We start from the raw sequence: 19,436 nt of genomic DNA on the forward strand, positions 1-19,436 counted from the left end.
GGGCTGGTATGCGGCCGAGAGTGACGCGGGAGGCGGGGTCACGTGACGCCCGTGGAATGCCAACAATGTAGCGAATGTCCCACTTGGGTCTGCGCGCTGGAACCTCGGCGTGAGCGCCCCGGGAAGATGGAGCAGCCGCCGCCCGCGCCGCCGCCGCCCGGGGCTCCCCTGTACCCGTGGGGCCAGCAGCCGCTCCAGCCACTGGCGCCCGGTCCCCCGGCGCGCGAGGCCCCGGAGCCACGGACGAGGACGCCCCGGAGGGTGTAGACCGCGCCCCAGGAGGTGAAGGGGCAGGGGCGGGGGGCGTGTGGCCAGGGGCCAAGGCGCGGCGGCTGGAAGTTTCCGCGGGCCGGCGGGGCCCCAGGGCGCCCCGCGCCCACCCTCGGGCCGCTGCGGGCCGCGGCTCCGGGAGGGGCGCCCGACTCGGCGGGGCGGCCCGGCCGAGAGGCGGGGAGCGGGGCGGCCGAGGAAGTTTGTCCAGAGCGGAGCCCTGCGCCCTGCCCCCACGGCCCCCGCCCGGCCCGGGCCAGGAGCCGCCTCCGCTGGCGGCGCGTCGTCGCGGGCCGTCCGGAGTCCGCCGAGCCGGGGAAGTTGGGAGCGAGCGCCCGGCCGGTGGGGCTGCGCCGCTTTGTTGTGCGCCGGGCGGCCGCGGCCGGGCGTCCCGGCGGGGCTGGAGCGGCCCGGCCCGGGGCGGCGAGCGGGGCGTCCCGAGAGGCCGTCCGCGCTAGGGGTACCCTGCCTCCACGGTCCCGGGGAGCTGGGCTTTTACCGCGAGACCCGGCTGGGGGGCCAGACAGCGTCGGGATCCCGCGCCCGCTGCACCGCGGTCCACAGAGGCCGCGCCGTCGTCCGCCCCGGGCGGTGCGGTCGTCCCCCCACAGGCCGCGGCGTCGTTCCCCCGCTGGCCGTGCGGTCGTCCCCCCACCCGCCTGCCACGGACGGTGCAGCCCGCAGAGCCCCCGGTGGTGCCGGGCCGGCGCTCGCTCCGACCTCTCCAAGTTTGCCTCCCGGTCTTCGCGGGTCGCAGCCCGAGCTTCAGGGACGCTTTCGCGGCGGTGAGAGCGGCGGCCGTTGCATAACACGCCTTTCCTGCGTCCTAGTTTAGCCGACTTTCTGGAGCTTGTCTTTTCTGATGCAACCTCACGTGCAGTTAGTTTCCCTGCCGGACTCCGGCGTTACGGATTCTGAGTTTATTCGCGTTTTGCCAGTCACCTCTCCGCAAGCCTGCCTTCGGAACTTCAGGGAGAGCATCTCTCTCGGGGTGAAGTCTGGCTCTCGGGGTTGAGCGGGAGTGCAAGCCTGGAGCAAACCTGTCGTTCTTTGATTCCTAGTCCCCAGTACCCCAGGGGAAGGCGGGGAAGGTAGACCCCTCCCAGAAGAGGGTGAAACTCACCTGACGGCCCGGGGGCCCGGGTGTCCTAGGCTGCTGGCTGGCTGTGTGTTCTGAGCCCTTCGAATGAGAAGTTTTTTTTTTTTTTTTTCTTGCAATCATAACCGTGAAAGTATACTTTATTTGTAGTTTTCTTATGACAAAATCTTAAACAAGAACTTTTACATTTTCACATGTATGGAGGATATAAGTGAGCGTGCTCTTAATAGTAATCTAGACTTTTAAAATTGTTTAACGGTACTCTTAAGCCAGAGACTATACATTTGGCAGATAAAAATCCAGTGGCCAAACAGCTCTCTTCCCAAAGTATTCGGCAAATATGTTACATTTTTAAAGGAGAGTTGGCCCACATTTTACTAAGAAACTTAAAGATACTGAAATTTGAGTGGAAAGTCACAAAATGTGTATTGTCTTTGTACAGGTGTTCTGTTTAAATTAGTAGATGAGGAGTCTTCCTTTAATAATGGGGAAAGCAACTCGTGGCTTATTTTTAGGAAATTTGTACTAAGTAGATCTTGCTCCATGTAGTTAGTTGAATCTCAGGATAAATCCCTCCATGATGGATCACCATTTTTGAGTGCTAAATCAAGAGTCTAAGCTGCCGTGTATCTTTTACTTTCTCCTTTAGCTTTTACTATTTCCTATTTTTACTCTTTCCTTTAGTAATAAGGTAGTAACAGAACAATCTTCCAAAATAAGAATGCAGAGACTGTTTAAGAAAGTCTGTTTTAAATTATAATTAACAAGACACTATGTTATTCAGCCTCTCATAAAATTTGGTCTCATTATCCAGGTATATAGAACACTGTTTAATGAGTACACCAGCATTCCTTTGAAATTAAAATTACTAAACATTTAATAAATCTCAAAATGTAAAGCAATTTAAAATGGCATCTGAACGGAAGACCTCATGCAAAAGTATTAAGTTGAATTACTAGGCATCTGAACAGAAGACCTCATGCAAAAGTATTAAGTTGAATTACTAGAATCATGGAATTTTAGAACTGGAAAGGATTCTACTAGTCTCTCCTTCTAGTTGGAAATAGTTTTGACCTAAGTGTAAATTGGAACTGTACATATTTCTTTCCTTAGCAAATCACAGGGTTGATGGGAGGAACTTTCCTTTGGTGGGAGGGGAATGTTTTTACAATAAGATGCCTTGTTATTTTAAATGCTGTGTTGTAAATAGCCAGCCCTAGGCTTCTAAATCCCACTCTGTGTTGGGGTGGGGATGGGGGGGGCAGGTGTTGAAGCTGATAAATTCACCATAAACACATAGGAAGGATTTGGGAAAGCTTTTGGAGGGGGCGGGGGTGTTCTGCTTTGTATTAGATAAACCAGACCAACACAGTTTTTGAAAAGTTGCTTTTATATTTCATTTCATGGTTATAATGTGAAACTTCTAAACAGTGTTCCCTACTGACGTTTAAAAAAATGACTTGAAGAAATAGAGAAGATAACTCAGTGCTTTTACTTTGTCTTGACTGTAAATCTGCTTTAAAAGGAGCACAATATCCTGTTCAGCAGAATGAAGGGGTTGGGCTTGATAATCCCTAAAGTGACGGACTTCCAGCTCAAAAAATTCCCTGAATCTCCTTCCTTTTTACAAAAGCCTATTGCTTAGTAATTACTCTGGACAGAACTGGGCCTCTGTGGCACAAGTCCGGGGGTCACCATTCCCTTTATATGTTGCGTGGGTGATGCTGTATGAACCAGGGCTTTATTACACAGAGCACCTGTGAATGGCTCCTGGTGTTTGGGCCACCAGTTTCACTAAGTCGGCTGTTCTGTCAGTATTTTTAAAGCTAATGTTATTTGATCTATAATTTCATTTTTGAGCTGTTATTCAAACAAGGTAGTGTCGGAAATAAAGATAATGGTTGTGATACTAAAATTAGAATGGAAATTTGACATTACTTAATGTTTACTGTTCATTATATGAAAACCTTATATTGCTTACCATCTAGACCATGTCAACCTAATTGTAACAAATGGTTTAAGTTAATTAAATACTTTTTGCCCATGTGCTAATCTTTGACATTCATGGGAATTTTTCTGGAGGACAAGTGAAAAATCTCACGTTTTGTAGCAGTGGTTTATATTTATTGTTAACTAACATTGCTCTATTGTGGCATAACGTAGATTCTATAACCTCTAAATTAGCAAGGATGGTAAAGATTTTATGAATGTAAGTTGGCTCTTGAATGGAGTGGGCCTCTGGAGTATTGGCCTCCCTGCCTCCAAGCAGTTTTCCTGATTAAGAATGCTAAGAACCAGCAAGTTTCATTCCTAATTAACATCATCCTACCTCAGAAGTCTCACTCCTGTGTTTTCATTAAATGTACCCAGACAGTTTACCTGCCCCCTCCCCAACATTATCTGCCTATTCATTTTTCTCTTCTATGTTTGAGCCTTTTCACAGGAAGTTCCAGACTCTAAGAATAGCTTCACACTTCCTTCATCAAATCATAGCCTTTTAGCCTTTCCAGTTTTGGTGAAACAATCCTTTCTCTGGTAGATTTTCTCCAAATAGGCACATGTACTGGGATTCTTTGGACAGTCACAGTCTTACCTCTGTCCATAGCAGGACTCTCAAATGGGATGGGTGTTCTGATTCCCTAGCTGGTGTATGTCTGAAATTTGGAGGGAAAGGAAGCAGTGCTTTCTTAAAGACTGAAAACCCTTACTGGGGTATGGAGTTGAAGATAAGGAGACCCATCCTATATAGTTGCTTGCTGTTAGGAATGCTGCAAATAATGGATAATAAATCTGTCTATAACCTGATCATTCTCTGTGGTCATCTAGAGTACAGACTTCTCTGGCTCCATTTTTTATGCCTTTGTTCATAATGCATACATATATATCCCACAGATATCAGGTGCAGAGCTAATAAAGAATGTGATGGTTTGTTTTTCCTCTAGATTGTAAGCTTATTTAGGGTGCCTGGGTGGCTCAGTTGGTTAGGCGACTGCCTTCGGCTTGGGTCATGATCCTGGAGTCCCGGGATCGAGTCCCGCATCGGGCTTCCTGCTCAGCGGGGAGTCTGCTTCTCCCTCTGACCCTCTTCCCTCTCATGCTTTCTATCTCTCATTCTCTCTCTCTCTCAAATAAATAAATAAAATCTTTAAAAAAAAATAGATTGTAAGCTTTATTTAGAGGTGAGACCCTATTCTACTTGGGTGAGACCTCATAATACCCAGCAAAGTATTGGCATATGGCACTTCTAAACCACTACAACCTTGTGATTGCCACTATTTATTGGAGAATTTTCCTGGATCCCCAGAGGACTGTAATAATTGATTTCCTCAAAGACCCTTATTATGAGGGGGAGCCACTGTTGTGTGGTTTCCCAGCCTGGACAGTACTGGAGAGGTACATCAGCATGGTAGTTTGTGATTCTGACATTTGGCATCTGGCTGGAGGCCTGACCTGTCTGCCTGAGTTAGTTTCAACTTTGCTAGTTAATTATAGTAAGGATATGATTTTAATAATAACTGGAATTTTAGGTCCAAGAAATACTGTTTTTAAAAATGCCGGTGTTTGTCATTAGTGTGGGTCTCAAGAGACATGGGTTTGGTTGATTCTGTGGTTGGTGCTTGATGTGTGTTTAGCATCCAGTGTGGGTTCATGAAGCACTAACAGAAATTAGAATGAAAGTTCATGAACATCTGATAGCCCTTTCCAGGATTGGAATTGGGTTTGAGAGGGCCAAATTAAGGGATGCTTCAAATATTGCTCTCACATTTTTACATGAGCCACCTATTCTAAGTAGTTGTCTCAGTTCCAGGTTTGAAAATGAGGTTTTTTTGTTCTGTGAGTTGTGTTATAGTTTTGAAATTCTGGTGTCTAGTTTCTTTTAAAGTATATTTAAATTGATTGATGATGCCAAATGAATTTCCAAAATTAGATTTACTTTGCTTGATATGCTCTTTTTTAAAATCCACATTCATGAGGCCTTAGGGTCATATTTAGAAAATTCTTGATGAAAGAACTTATTAAAATGATATAGTAGTGTGTCAGAGTAGCCCATTTCCAGCTGCAATCTTTGGTGAGTATTCTCATGAAAAATTCTTTCATAAGTTCATAATTTGGCCATGAAATCAACTGTCTTCAAACTAAAACCTAAAATACAAGGTCTCAAGCTGAGAAAATACTTTCATTCTTTATGGGACTGAGGGAGAGTTTCATGCTTTCCAGACTGTTCAGGCAGGAGCACAGTTTGCCCAGAGGTGCTGTTGTACAGACTCACTTACAGAGACAGGGCAACACCTGTGGTGGTCCCAGGACCAGTGCTTTCTGTCAAGGTGATGGTGGAAGATGGGAAGAACATGAGAAGAGTGTGTGGTAACCTCCTACTCCCACCACGCGGAGGAACTTCCCCAGCGGTGGGTTTATGGGGTGTGTCTGAATCATTCTTTTGACCTCTCTATATGTTTGAAAATTTTCATCATAAATTGTTGAGGGGAAACAAAAAGAAAAGAAACCGAGACCTCTGGTCTGGATTCTGTTTAAGGGCTCATCCACTTGGTATTTCTGGGCTCATGCATCCATACAAGACATCAACACAGAAATGTCTTGCTCACCTGTGCCGGCTGGCTTTATAACTGGAATGTTTGTGGGACACATGAGTGCTTAAAACTCCCAAGTATCTCAGGAGCGCTGCTCTTTGGAAGCTGCTCGCTGTTGTGTGTTTCGGCCTCCTGGCGGTGGGGGTGACGGCGTACTTGGGAGGGCGAACGTGGCACCCGGGAGGTTAGACTGCGCTCTGTGAGGGGACTTTGCCCTCCTGGCAGCGCCCTGTCCTGAGGTTTGGTCTCTGCATGTGTCACTGTGTGCAGCAAGGGAACCATTCTTCAAACGCTAGTTAGCAAAATGTGAATAGTTAGACGATTTCCCCCCGTTTTTGAATGAGTGTAAAAAATACATAGTATTTATCATTTTAACCTTTCATAAGTGTATAATTCAGTTGCCTTAAGTACATTCACATTGTTACTGCTATCATCGCTGCCATCTGTACTCAGCTTTTTCATTATCCAAAAAGAAACTGAACGCACTAAATAATAGCTCCCCGTGACCGGGGCCATCTCCATTCTGCTTTGTCTCAAGTTGCGTATTCCAGGCACCTCATGGAAGCAGAATTGTGAAGTATTTGTCCTTTTGTGTCTGACTTACTTCACTTAGCATAACATTTTCAAAGTCCATCCATGTTGTAGCCTGTGTCAAAGTTTCATTCATTTTTCTGACTGATAATATGCTGTGTTATGCAACTTTATATGATAGTTATGTGTGAACTCCACTGGGGAACATTTCACCTGGACCCACACCTTACACTTCAGAGGAGAAGCACTGCTGTTTATTGAGTGCCTTCCGTGTGCTCAGCCTTGTGCCAGGTGCCCTCCCGCACCGCCCTTAGACCAGTGGCAGGATTTGTCATCGGTGTAGGATGGAGGGGACGGACCCAGAGTGCTAGGTGACTTCCTGTGTTCATTCAACAGATGCTTCTTGGGCCTATGTGCATGTCCGACAGGCAGGCTCCTGCACCACAGGCCTTACAGTTGAGGTGATTCAAGACGAAAGCAGGCACATCAGTCATTCGTTATACTCTGGGACGGGGCTGTGAGTGAACACCAGGGTCTCTGAAGTTAGGTGGGCATGGAGGTCCTTCTGCGAAGGGGATTTTTCAGCTGAGAGTTGTAGGAGGCATAAGTGAACCTGACTGGGAGTGGTATTTGTTCCTAGCAGAGAGAATAGTCTTGCTAAGTTCCAGAGGTAAGGAAGAATTTGTTGCCTTTAAGTTGCCCAGGGCCATCCAGGTTGAACCTGATGCTGGCTGGTTGGGAAGCAGTCAGCTTCCTGAAGTTCAGGTACTGCTCCCAGGCCCGGCTGCAGGCACACGTTTCAAATGTTAAGTCTAATTATTTAAGTTTTTCTCTCTTCGTGCTTTTCTTTTTTAAAAAGGAAGATTCTTTAACTTTTCAAGCATTGCCATCAAATAGTCGTTTAAAGAGGAGTCATTTGGAGTGAGCATGAAATACCTACATTTCTACATTCAGTTTGGTACCTTTCCCACTAAGCCAGTCTGGACTTTGCCCTGGTCTTGTCTCTTGACTTGATTAAAGCCTTTTTTGTCTAACGGATTCTGAGTCCTGAACTTCTTAGTAATTCTAATAATTGGCCAGTGTGTTGTGCGTTACAGATGAGAATGATCTCACATGCAGTTTCACCTGTGATCTTCAGAGCAGCCCTGTCAAGTAGACAGAGAAAGGCTTGTTACCCAGCAGGAAACTGAAGCTCGGAGAGGTGAAGTGCTTGCCCAGATCATATGGAACTAAGTGCCAGAGCTGGGGGTGGAAGCCAGCTCCAGCTGCTTTTTCCTTTGCACCGAAACGGCTGTCTTCTGAAACAGCCTCCCCCAGACCTGTCCTTACCTCCTGATAAATGCCCTCTTCCATCCCCACCAAGGCTTCTTTCTTGATGCTCATTGTCCAGGTGGTTGTCCTGGCTCAGAGACTAGTGCTACCATCAGCTCTGGTTTCTAAACCAGAAACTTGGCCTCCCCTTTCAAACTTTTAGTCCTCTAGTGAACATCACAACCCTTACAGGTTCTATTTCTTAAGCTGTTAAATCCACTCACTTCTCTCTGTTCTCCAGCTACTGTTCTGTTTCAGATCCCCATAATATTTGGGTAGACTTTTATTGTCACATTATCTAAGTAATTGATCTTCTCTCTGTCTCCCATCTTAAACTGTGAACTCCCTTAAAGTCAGAGGCTGGTCATTATTTTCTGTTTTCCTAAAACCTAGTAACAGAGCCATCTTGTATGGGTGTTCAGGTTGTACACTATTCAAGGGCCTTACATGTAAAAGGGCATACCTCACATCATACAAATGCTCGCTTATATGAGGGCATGTGTAGCCTACGTGGAGACCCTGGGCCACTCACGGAATACCTGTACAGCAGTAGAGAGTCACCTCCCCGGATTAAGCCACATGGCATACATGTTACGCACCTATTCTGGAGAGTACACATCACTCCTCTGTCACTTGCCTCAGAGGTCCAGTTCCCTCCCTCCTTGTGATTCAGACTTTACCTGCCCCCCTCACGTGGGGGGTGTATATTACATGTGTGTGCATGTCTTTGTGATAGATTGTGACATGTGGCATCGGTATGTTTTCAGAGAGGGCCAGGCCACTGTCCACAGAGCTCTGGAAAGCTCCCCAGGGTAGGAGTTGTACAATAATATAGTAACAAACAATTTACTTGAGGAAGGGGTACCTTTTTATAGTCCCACAAAGGTACCACATGAACCACTAGAGCTCTGCCAATAACTACACGGAAAGTATTGGTTGTGGTGGTAGAAGCAATGTCTTAGAGCAGACCACTCACTCCTCAACTCCTAGCTCTGGGGCTGGAGTCACACGGCCTCCAGAAGCCATAAGAAAGGCAGCACAATTTGCAAAAGCCCCAAACTGGAAATAACCCAAATGCCCTTCGGTGGCAGAATGGATAAAGAAGTATGTTCATACAGTAGAATATTACTCAGCAGTGAAGGATAGCAAACTCTTGGCACATACCACTGTATGAATAACCAAACAGTGTCGACCAGAATAAGCCAGACATGAGGAGTACAGACCATGTCATTCCATGGATATAAAGTTCAAAAACCAGTCAGACTAATCCTTGGTGTTAGAAGTTAGTGAAGGCGATTCCCCCTGGGGCATTGGTCTGTGGGGGGCTGGGGGCTTCTGGGTTGTAATGACACACTCCTTGATCTAGATGCTCTTTATAAGGGTGTGTTCTTTGTGAACATTCATTGATCTTATGATTTGTGCACCTTAAGAAATATATGTTCAACTTAAATAAAAATATTCTTCCCCCCCCCCGTCCCCACAAAAGACTGATTTTTTTCCCCAGCTTTCAGCAACTTTGTGTTTTTAGAGTAAATTCCAGAGAGCTTTCAAGCCTCAACCCACCAGGGCCTATTTCACCTGTGCCTGGCTCCGCTTCTCTCTGCTGGTGTGGCTGGGTAGAGAGGACATCCCCACATCTTGGGTTTGGCATTCTCACAGTTCTTTTTTCTTCAGTGTGGACTGTCTCCTGTGGCCGTTGCCCTTTCTTAGCTGAGTGCAAAGCAGCTTTGTTCCTTCTCTTAAATCTGTTAATGTCACTTGTTGGTAAAATGAGGCTGCTCTTCTAAGTCATGCCAGTTGGGAGGGATATGAGCTCTCCACTCACTTACCTAACTGCTCTCTCTCTCTCTATGGCTGAGCAGACATCTCCCTAGCTAGGTGAATGTCCCGCATGCTGGTGCCTCTCATTGATGTCTCTACGGCCAGACTAAGCCCAGATGTCTGGCCAAGGTGCAACTAGCTCCTGAAACCCTCTCTCCTCCCTCCCTGGGACTGCTGCACCTCACCCAGGCTTCCCTCATCTACCTGGTGTGTTGCGATTGTCCCTTCCAGTCCACCTTTTGAAGTTGGCTTCCAGACTCAACTAAAGGGCACTTTTGGCCACGTCACTCCTTAGCTTCACCGCAGACAATGACTTGCCACCGTCTGCAAGGAGACCAGACAATTAACATGGCCTTGAAGGTCCTTCCAGATGGAGCCCTGTACACTTCCCACAGTCTCATCCCTACGTAACTCTCCAGGAAAAGCCGTTGCCACACAGTTGTGAATGTGAGGGGTGGGGCCTGTTCCTCTGCTCCTTTGCATATGCCCTTCCAGTTGGCTGGAATTCCATTGTTCCCTACACTCAGATTCAGTTATCTCTACTTCGCAGCTTTTTCTGGCTTTCTCCTTTAATCTCCCATTTGTTAGATGATTTTCCCCCTTCTCTTAGGCATCTCTTTTCCTTTGAAGCTGTTTATTTGGCTACCTCACCCTTACCTTGCTGAAAGCCAGAATTTGTTTTTGTTTGTACTAGCAGTGCCTGAGACTTAGTAGGCTCTTGATGAATGTTTGCAAGGTGGATAGGTGGGTGGATGGGGCATAGATGAGTAGATGGTAGAGGAAGGGTGAATACATTTTGCCTGCAAAGAGGCCCTCCCTGATTATTTATTGTGAAGATAGGCTGATTTATGTCTTGTGTGTTTCAGTTTTCAAAAAAAAAAGGAAAAAAGACCCTAGAGATTGGAAACAAAGTGATTTGTGTAAATTCCCACAGGAAAAGATACAATTCTCCTGCCTTTTCTCAGACATAGCCAGAGTCAGTCAGGAGTCAGTCAGGATTCTCCATACGTGCTTGGCAGCTCCTTGAGAATCTCTATTTTTGCTGGAATGGGAATTCATGGTTTTAGAAAGTTAGGTATTACAAAACAGATGCTTAGACCACGAAGTCACTGAAAATGAGTGTGGTTGCAATATGCCCATTTTACACCAATTAAGCAGAGCTCTGGGCTTCTGGCCCCCTGCCAACACTCTGGTCCAGGCCCAAGGGAAATCTCAGCAGTTCTTGGATCTAATTGTTCACTGTCTGCAGTGTCTTAAAACGTCATTTCGGTGACTTTACTATGTTAGATGTTGTGCATTAAAATATAGATTTCATGTTGAAAAATGTATTTAGTCTGATTCTTTCTAAATAGAATCTTCCCTCAGTTTCATTGAGAACGATAGTTAGAACCTTTTAAGACCTTCCATCTCCCCACCTCTAAGAAAAGAATGGAAATTTTAATGTCATTGCTTCAGATTTATGGTCATATATGATTATGAAATAGATCTATATAAGTAAATTCACATAGAACTCTTTTAGAGTCTGGCACATAGTAGATACTGAATAAATATTAGCAATCACTTTTCTTTCTGCATGACAAAGTCTGTGAAGCAGATTTCCATTTTTCAGTTCTAAAATTCCTTACTGAAACAAAAAGTCCAGAGCCTTTCACCCTGTCCTTTTAAAGACTGCTCTTTTTTGAATCGGTTTTTCTTTGTTCATTAAAATGCAAAATGCTTACCCTTTACAGTTTGCTCTTAGAGTTCTGTGGGTTAAAAGGAGTGAAATTAGTGAGAGCAGAAGAGGAGGGACGGGGAGAGGGGCCACTGGAGCTTCAGGTATGAGCCCAGAGGCTGTGCAGCAGGCCTTTGCTTTTGCCACCAGTGGGCATCTGTGCTCTGGTGATGACAGCTAATTACACAAATAATAGTAACACGAGTAGTAGAAAGCATGGTTTACCAAAGGCTTCTGTGTTCCAAGTGCTACTGAGCCAGTTCCATGCATGGTCTTGTTCGGTGCTCACCACTGCCCTTTCACCAAGTTGTGTTACCTGTTTCACCCAGGGAAGGTGAGGGAGGTTAAAAGACTTATCCAAGGTCACCCAGTCAGCAAGTGACTTGAGCTAGATCCTGCTTCCAGGAGAGCTGGCTGCTAAGGGCAGTATTGGGTTGGGCTCCATTTTGTTTTCGGAATGCAAGAACAACAGAGTAGTCAGTGAATTAGGCCTGGGGTAGGTATAATTCACTATCAGAAAATGGCTTTGTGATCTCTAGTTCTTTTTTTTTAAAGATTTTATTTATTTATTTGACAGAGAGAGACACAGCGAGAGAGGGAACACAAGCAGAGGGAGTGGGAGTGGGAGAGGGAGAAGCAGGCCTCCCACTGAGCAGGGAGCCTGATGTGGGGCTCAATGTGGGGCTTGATCCCAGGACCGTGGGATCATGACCTGAGCCGAAGGCAGAAGCTTAATGACTGAGCCACCCAGGTGCCCCTGATCTCTAGTTCTATATGTACAAGCTGTTTCCATGCTGAAGTAGTAGGTGATCCGTATGAGTAACTTATTGATATAGCCACTTGTTAGTATGGTCATAGTGTACTCTGAGAAAGAAATCACCCACGTGCTTTTATCAGTCCCCTTCCATGTAAGTATCAGTTTCTACAAGAAAGGTATTTAGGTCACAATGCTGATAAGAACTTCACCACTTTGTAAAAAAACCAGGGAGTAGTTACCTTCAAAGTCTTGCAGCACATTGTGCTAGAACTGCTTTCAGTTGCAATATAGGACACCTTTAATGTGATGAGTTTTGTGGTATCTTCTAGGAAGTTTGGGAGGGCTTTATAAGGAGTAATTTCCAAAGACATGGAAGGACCACAGGTTCAGGGCTGGGGTGGGGGAGAGTTAGTAAAATCACGGAGATAAGAGACAAAGGTGTGGGTTATGAGTTGAGTGGTTATTAGGAATAAGCCAGAAATCCAAGACCTCATGTAGAAAGTTTAATCCTTAAATACTTAAGCTGTAAATTTCAAAATGAAATTATATTATAATGAATTATTTTAAATGAGCTATCAATTAATACTACTCTCTCTTCTTGCCTGAGTCAAATATTTCTAAGTCAGTATGAGCTTGTAGAGATACACTTTATTGCAGATTACATATTACACGAAACATCTTGGGACAGCCCTAGATGTCATGTGCGCCAACCAGAGTTGAACGGTATTTTTATCATTTCTGAGAGGTGATGTGTTCTTTCTTAATCCTCCCAAGTGGAATATTTTCAAGATCATTGTCCATTTCTGAAAACTCTTGTTAACAGTATGTGAAAACCACAAATGAGTATGTTCTTTCCATTTTCTTTTTCAGATAGCGATGATCTTCAAAATGAAGACTCTGGAAAATTTTAGGTTCTCTATAGGAACTACAAAAATTGAAGGAAAGAAGATTTTCAAAAGGAAATTGTTTTGAAAGTATGTTTACAACTAACTGATACTGTTGACAGTTTTTTTTTAAATAATAAAACACTTTAAGAAGATTGTATTTATGGTAAAAGGAAACTGGACTAACAATGAGGCCAAAGACTTTTCCTGCCACAACTTACTCTGGAAATAGCCGCCAGCGACTGCAGGAGATTCGAGAGGGCTTAAAGCAGCCGGCCAAATCTTCCGCTCAGGGGCTGCCTGTGGGCCCAAACAGCGATGTTTCCCTGGCCACCAAAGTCCTGGGGGGCAAGGATGCTTCCAGGCAGCAACAGCAGATGAGAGCTACCCCGAAGTTTGGACCTTATCAGAAAGCTTTGAGAGAAATCAGATACTCCCTGTTGCCTTTTGCTAACGAATCCGGCACTTCCGCAGCTGCCGAAGTGAACCGACAGATGCTGCAGGAACTGGTGAATGCGGGATGTGACCAGGTGGGTGTAACCTCCCCGAGGCTCCTGCGGTGGCAGTTACAGTAAGTAGTCCATCAGAGCACAGTTGAGAAGCCAAAGATCCTGTGCTTGCCACTTGAAGGCTAAGAGAAGTGTTTCTAGGTCAAAACCCGAGGCCCTTCCAATGTGCCATCGCATTATTTTCCACACTCTCTCCAGAAGGGTCTTTTTGGCCGCTTTTCCTTTTCAGGCAAGATCCAGACGTTTCTGAACTCTACTGAAATTCTGTTCTGTCCTTGTGACGTTGAGAAGGGCTTTCACACTTAGTCCTTTCTCTGGGTTTTATTTGGTCTTATTCTGAGCTGTCATGGGGAAGGTACTGACTTCCCTTGTTTCTGGCTTGTGCATTCATTTTACTTAGTTAAGGGAAAGGGTGATTAACATTATTTGGTTCTTGGGCGCCTGGGTGGCTCAGATGGGTGAGCGTCTGCCTTTGGCTCAGGTCATGATCCCAGGGTCCTGGGATCGAGTCCCGCATCAGGCTCCCTGCTCCTTGGGAGCCTGCTTCTCCCTCTGCCTCTCTCTCTCTCTCTCTGTCTCTCATGAATAAATAAATAAAAAGTTTAAAAAAAAACAAACATTATTTGGTTCTTCCTTAGACTCTGCTTTCTCCTATTTTAAAAAACAGTATGTATACTGTTATAGGAGAGTATGTTAAGGAAATGATCAAGCTTGAGAAGTCATCAAAGTGGTGGCAACATAGTCTGACTTCTCAGTTGCTTGAGAATAAGGGACACATTAATGGAGGTGGCAACAATAATATATAAATACACAACTTCTAGCTATACATTTATGATCCTGTGTTGATTCACATAGCCACGTAAAACCCAGGTTGAGGGGCAGGACCATGTAAAATGGAACTAGTGTCCAACCATGTGAAAATGTATTTAGTAAAATCTAACTGGTAAAAATGTGATTGCCTTATAAAAGAACTTCTGAAAGCTAATACTTTGTTACCATCTGTCATCTTAAAAGTCAGTTGCATGAAAATGGAAATAAGGTAGGTATTTTTGCTGCCTTGGAAAATTAGAAAGATTTCATGCTCAAAGCACATCTAGATGGCTTGAGCACTTGTAGTTTCTTAGAAATAACCTAATTACCTACTCCTGGCCTCACAGTCACAGGAAACGGCTAACAATGCCCTCTTTTATTTCCAAAAGCTATCTCAACCTTCTTGTTGTACTTGATTACCATAGAATTTAACTAGAGAATTTATTTTTCTCAGATGATATGTTTGTGAAACTAATCATGCTATTTTGCAGGGCACTTCCTTGACACTTTGGGATATACTGGGATTAACTTGTGTGAAGCAAGCATTGTTGTGTTGAAAGTTGCTTTTATAAAGCACAGGATCATGAATAATGTGGTGCAGAGTGGTTTTAGCAGTGGAAGCTGACAGCAGAGGCATGACCTTTCTCATTGTGAAAATATGAAGTTAAATACGCTGCCAAGTGCTATCCCTTGACAAACAGAACTTGATGGTTTTGAAAGTAGGAAGGAGCAGTCCTGGGGAAATACTAGAGTAAGATTGCAGAGACGTGAAACCCAACAGCAAAGCCTAAAATCTATAAATCACTTGCAAACAAAAGAGGCAATCAGAGCAGGGTGTTCTTTGCAGTTGTGTTTCAGCTGTGATAAAAAGAAACAAGTGAAGCAAATAATCCAAAATACAGGCAGGATCTCATTATGGCAAAATCCATTAGTGGTAATTACAGTGCAAGAAATAATGAAGCTGGTGCTGTATCCAAGACAGTAAAATACAAATACAGTAAAATTAAGGATCATGACACCAATGAAGTTCCCATCAACATTTAATTTATGTTAATTGCTAGCAGAAGGGACTCCATTTGTCATATTGAATGCTCCTGAAATAATCACTTTGGTGTATAGTGTTACTCTATAAAGTAAAACAGCTCTGCCTTCACCCTGACCCTCCAATTTGGACTGTTTTTGGTCTATATACAGCGTGCATTTGCTTTCAGAGAATCCTGGTCAGAACATCATTATGAGAACCTGAATAATGTGAGTGGAAACAATCAAATAGTACCTCTAGAGTTGTGTGTTTCTTCGATAAAGCAAATTATCAGATCCAGTATAATTGGTACAGAGAGTACCTGGTGTTGCAGCTTTTCATTTTCCTTTGTCTCCTCCTATATTGCCTTTTAATTTAGGTTCAGTTTTATTCTCTTGTACTTTGTCATTTTTGACCCTAATATTAATCAGGATGGCAGTAAACTCCATGTTTTCTCAAGGTCTTACTGGTGATACACACTTTTATATGCACTATTTTATCCATTGCATATACATGTGCATACATTTTTTCCCACTTTATTTGACCTGAGACTTAATGAAAATATTTACTTGAGTGTTTTCTTTTAAACTTTTTATTAAAATAAAATTTACATAAGAAAAGTACATGATTCCTAAGTGTACAGCTCAGTGAATTTCACCCAGTGAATCACACCCATGTAACTAGCATGGATGGGTATATTTTTTTAACTTTTTTTTTTTTTTAATTTAAGTAATCTCTATAACAAATGTGGGGCTCAAACTCAACACCCTGAGATCAAGAGTCGCATGCCCTTCTGACTGAGCCATCCAGGCACCCCTGTGTGTTTGTGTGTGTGTGTGTGTGTGTGTATTTTTTAAAGATTTATTTATTTTTAGAGAGAGAGTGTGCGCACACAAGAGAGTGCAGAGGGGAGGGGCAGAGGTTGAGGGAGAGAATCTCCAGCAGACTCTCCCCATTGAGCGTGAAGCCAACTCAGGGCTCAATCTCACAACTCTGAGATCATGACCTGAGCTGAAACCAAGAGTCGGACGCTTAACTGACTGAGCCACCCAGGAGCTCCAGCCCCCACTGGGGTATATTTTTAATTAAAATATTTTTAATGTAAATTTCCAGGAAAAGTAAAAGACTAAGTATTTTCTGTGTAATGATATAGTGTATATGTCAAATGATGAAGTGTCTAAAATATTTTTGCACATAAGTTATTAAAGACTTAATGAAAATTTCTACAGGAAAAAAAAGGCCAGTGGATTAATATTCCTTATGGAAGGAGCTGTTCTTTAAATATAGATTAAAGGAATTGGAAAGATAAGTATTTTGGTTATGAGTGTCATATTTTTTATCATTTGGATATGATTCATACTGACATAGGTAATAATTTAAATTTAGCTTTTATCTTATATAACTTAGCTTCACTTTTTCTTTTACTCTTAATGGTTTCAAGTGATCATATTACCAGGTTTTCCCTCTTTTTCTTCCTGACAAAGTTTTAAAAAACCACTAATTAGGGGTGTGTGGGTGGTTCAGTTGGTTAAGCGTCAGCCTGCTGCTCAGGTCATGATCCTGGGGTCCTGGGACTGAGCTCTGCATCGGGCTCCCTGAACCCTCTCCCACTGCCCCCTGCTCATCCTCTCTCTCTCTGTCAAATAAATAAACATGCTAAAAAAAAAACTCACCCCACTAATTTGATTTTGCAGCGACGTTAATACATGTAACGCGTCTGCTTCTCGGAAGCATATGACTTGTGTCATCTCACTGAATTGCAGTGGGTTAACAGGTATAAGGGTGCTCTTGGGGCAGGCTCACTATAGTCGGGGCTTCTCGGTGCAGGGATGGCTGGCTGGCATAGGGGCCTAGTGATGGCGAGGATCCTATTCAGCGGTAGCTCCTGCACTCCTCAGAATAGCCAAGCATTTTATCACTTTTCTCTTAGAGGAAGACTTAGGTGAGAACTGCCTTTCAGATGTGAGTACCAAGAAATGTTTTTTGCTTCTCTTGAGCAATTAGCATGTGCTCTTTCTCTTTGGACAACCCATATCCTGACCTTCATGAGCCTCCCTCATTGATCTGCTGTGAGAGGTGCCAAGTCTGTGGCAGCCTTAAGACTTTAGGGCTCTGGCCTGTCATAGCTACATTCTTCCAGTCCTGAATTTCTATGTTTGCATAATTTTCCTAATCCTGACTTAATCCAATTTTTCCTCACTTTATTGTGAATGTTTAAATGACTTAAATCTTTATTGGAATGAGGTTAGGAAGAAATGTAAACAAACAAATTGATTTATTACACCAAATTTGGCCTAAGAACAAAGCTGATGGTCAGGGTGTATATTCAGAGGCAGGCTTCCTGAGAATAATGGTCATAGCAACAAATAAATTGAAGGTAGTCTGGTTAATAGGAAAAGGGAGTGAATTTCTTTGTATTCTCAAGCCAAAAAGTACAGAAAAGTCAAGTTTCTTAACCCATCCTGCAAGTTATTCCTCAACCCAGGTCCTTTTGCCAAAGGAAATAGCACTTCAGAGGGGTGAGACCTGCTGGGGCCTGTGAGTCTCAGAGGAAGGACAGACACTGGTGTTGGCAGCCGCCTCCTGTGCCAAGTACCGTTCCAACAAGCACTTGCGCCGGTAGCCTCATTATTGAAACTACACAGCAAGCATTTGAGATGGATTCCAGTCGTTCCCCCACTATTGCAGAGGAAACTATGGCTTGGGTGGTCAGGCAGGTGACTTGAACTCTCCTCTGCACCCTCCCCCCGACCCCCCAGCTCTTATTGACCTTGTATCTTCAGCAAGGGTTGGTTAGACATAGTGGTTACACACACTTGAGAGGAAAGACTTCAGTGCTCCCTTAATGTGGCCATGCAGAGCTCTGTCTTTAACTTGCACCATGTGTGTTGCTGGCCAGTTTCTGTGTTTGCTGATGTACACCCCATCCTGGTGGGATTTTCTTGTCCGTGACTTGGTCCTCTCCCACGTCCATGGGCGGGCAGCACTTTCTCAACGCTTCCAGGCCACAGGCCCCGCCTGGTTCTCTCCAGGGGCGCCCCACTCACTCCTCCCCTGTGCACCTGCCCCAGATGCGGGGCGCGGCCTTCTCCTGCTCGCACCTCCACTTAGCTTGTTCTGGGGGCTTCCTCAACATATTATTATGTTGGCTGGTAATGTCGGCATCCATCTTCCCCAGCGTGGATGTGGGCACCTGTTAGGGTTCGACTCAGATTCTTTCATACTGCAGGGTCTTGATTCTCCCGCCTGTTTTTGAACTGCTCCTATTCAGACTTCCATAGTTCTGTATTTCTAGGGCACTGGATGCTTGATGCCTAGCCTTGTGCTGACAGGTGGTCATGCTGTCGTCGCACCCGCCGCGTGGTGCGCAGGCCTCTGGGGGCTGCGTCCGCGGTGCGTCCGGGCTCGTCCTGGTGTGCGCACTGCCTCGCGTGCGGCTCCCCCGCGGCCGGCGTGGTGGGGATTTGCGCACGCGCTGTGCGTGCCCCTGGAAAACTTTGCCCAGACGGTTCCCTGTGCCGGTCCGCGCACAAGCCATCGCTGGTTTGTCGGAAGTTGGAAGAGACAGACACAAACACCACTCGGCCTCTTTGTATGTTTGCAGCGGGTTAACAGGTGTTAAACAAACAGTAGGCATCATCAGGAAAGCTCTAGACGGTGACCTACAGAAATGTTAATGCTGAAGTGCTGTTCGTTTAGCCTGGTGTCAAGATCCTGCCTCGGGATTAGTTCTCTGTAATACAGGTATTTTGCTAATGAAAAAAAGTAGAAAAGGTTTAGATAACAAGTACATTTCCTCCTCCCTTCCTCTGGAAAGGGAACGAATTTTCAGTATTACCGAACGCCAAACACCAAACACCGGGTACTGCCCTAAAATATTCATAAGAGGAGAAGAAAAAAGAAACACTTAAGTTTAGGAATGCCAGTAATGTAACAGGAAATTGTATTACAATGGCTTTTGGGTGTAGCAGTTCCTTATCTTCCCCCTTCCACCACCACCTTTTTTTTTTTTTTAGCTTTTCAAATTAAATCTGGCCTTGCCAAAAGATAAACTGTGTACTTTGTTAAAGTAGGATATTTAAAATTAGTTTGACAAGACACAAGCACGTCATACCCTTGT

At 44.6% G+C, this 19,436-nt stretch overlaps 1 protein-coding gene across 2 annotated transcripts in view; it reads left to right on the forward strand.

Annotated features, from left to right (window-relative positions):
- The first annotated feature begins 66 nt into the window (after positions 1–66).
- Positions 67–19,436, forward strand: part of LATS2 (large tumor suppressor kinase 2) — a 75,801-nt gene continuing 56,431 nt past the window's right edge. Inside the window, exons 1-2 of one of the 2 annotated variants that reach the window (XM_027589882.1) lie at positions 67–282; positions 12,963–13,506. In XM_027589882.1, coding sequence (XP_027445683.1) covers positions 13,165–13,506 — 342 coding nt within the window. In that variant the 5' untranslated portion in view covers positions 67–282; positions 12,963–13,164. Of the gene's footprint in view, positions 283–12,962; positions 13,507–19,436 lie in introns of those variants that run through there. The other variant, XM_027589885.1, reaches the window with a different exon arrangement.

Source organism: Zalophus californianus, chromosome 3 (assembly GCF_009762305.2).
Source record: "Zalophus californianus isolate mZalCal1 chromosome 3, mZalCal1.pri.v2, whole genome shotgun sequence".
In the NCBI taxonomy this organism is placed as follows: Eukaryota; Metazoa; Chordata; class Mammalia; order Carnivora; family Otariidae; genus Zalophus; species Zalophus californianus.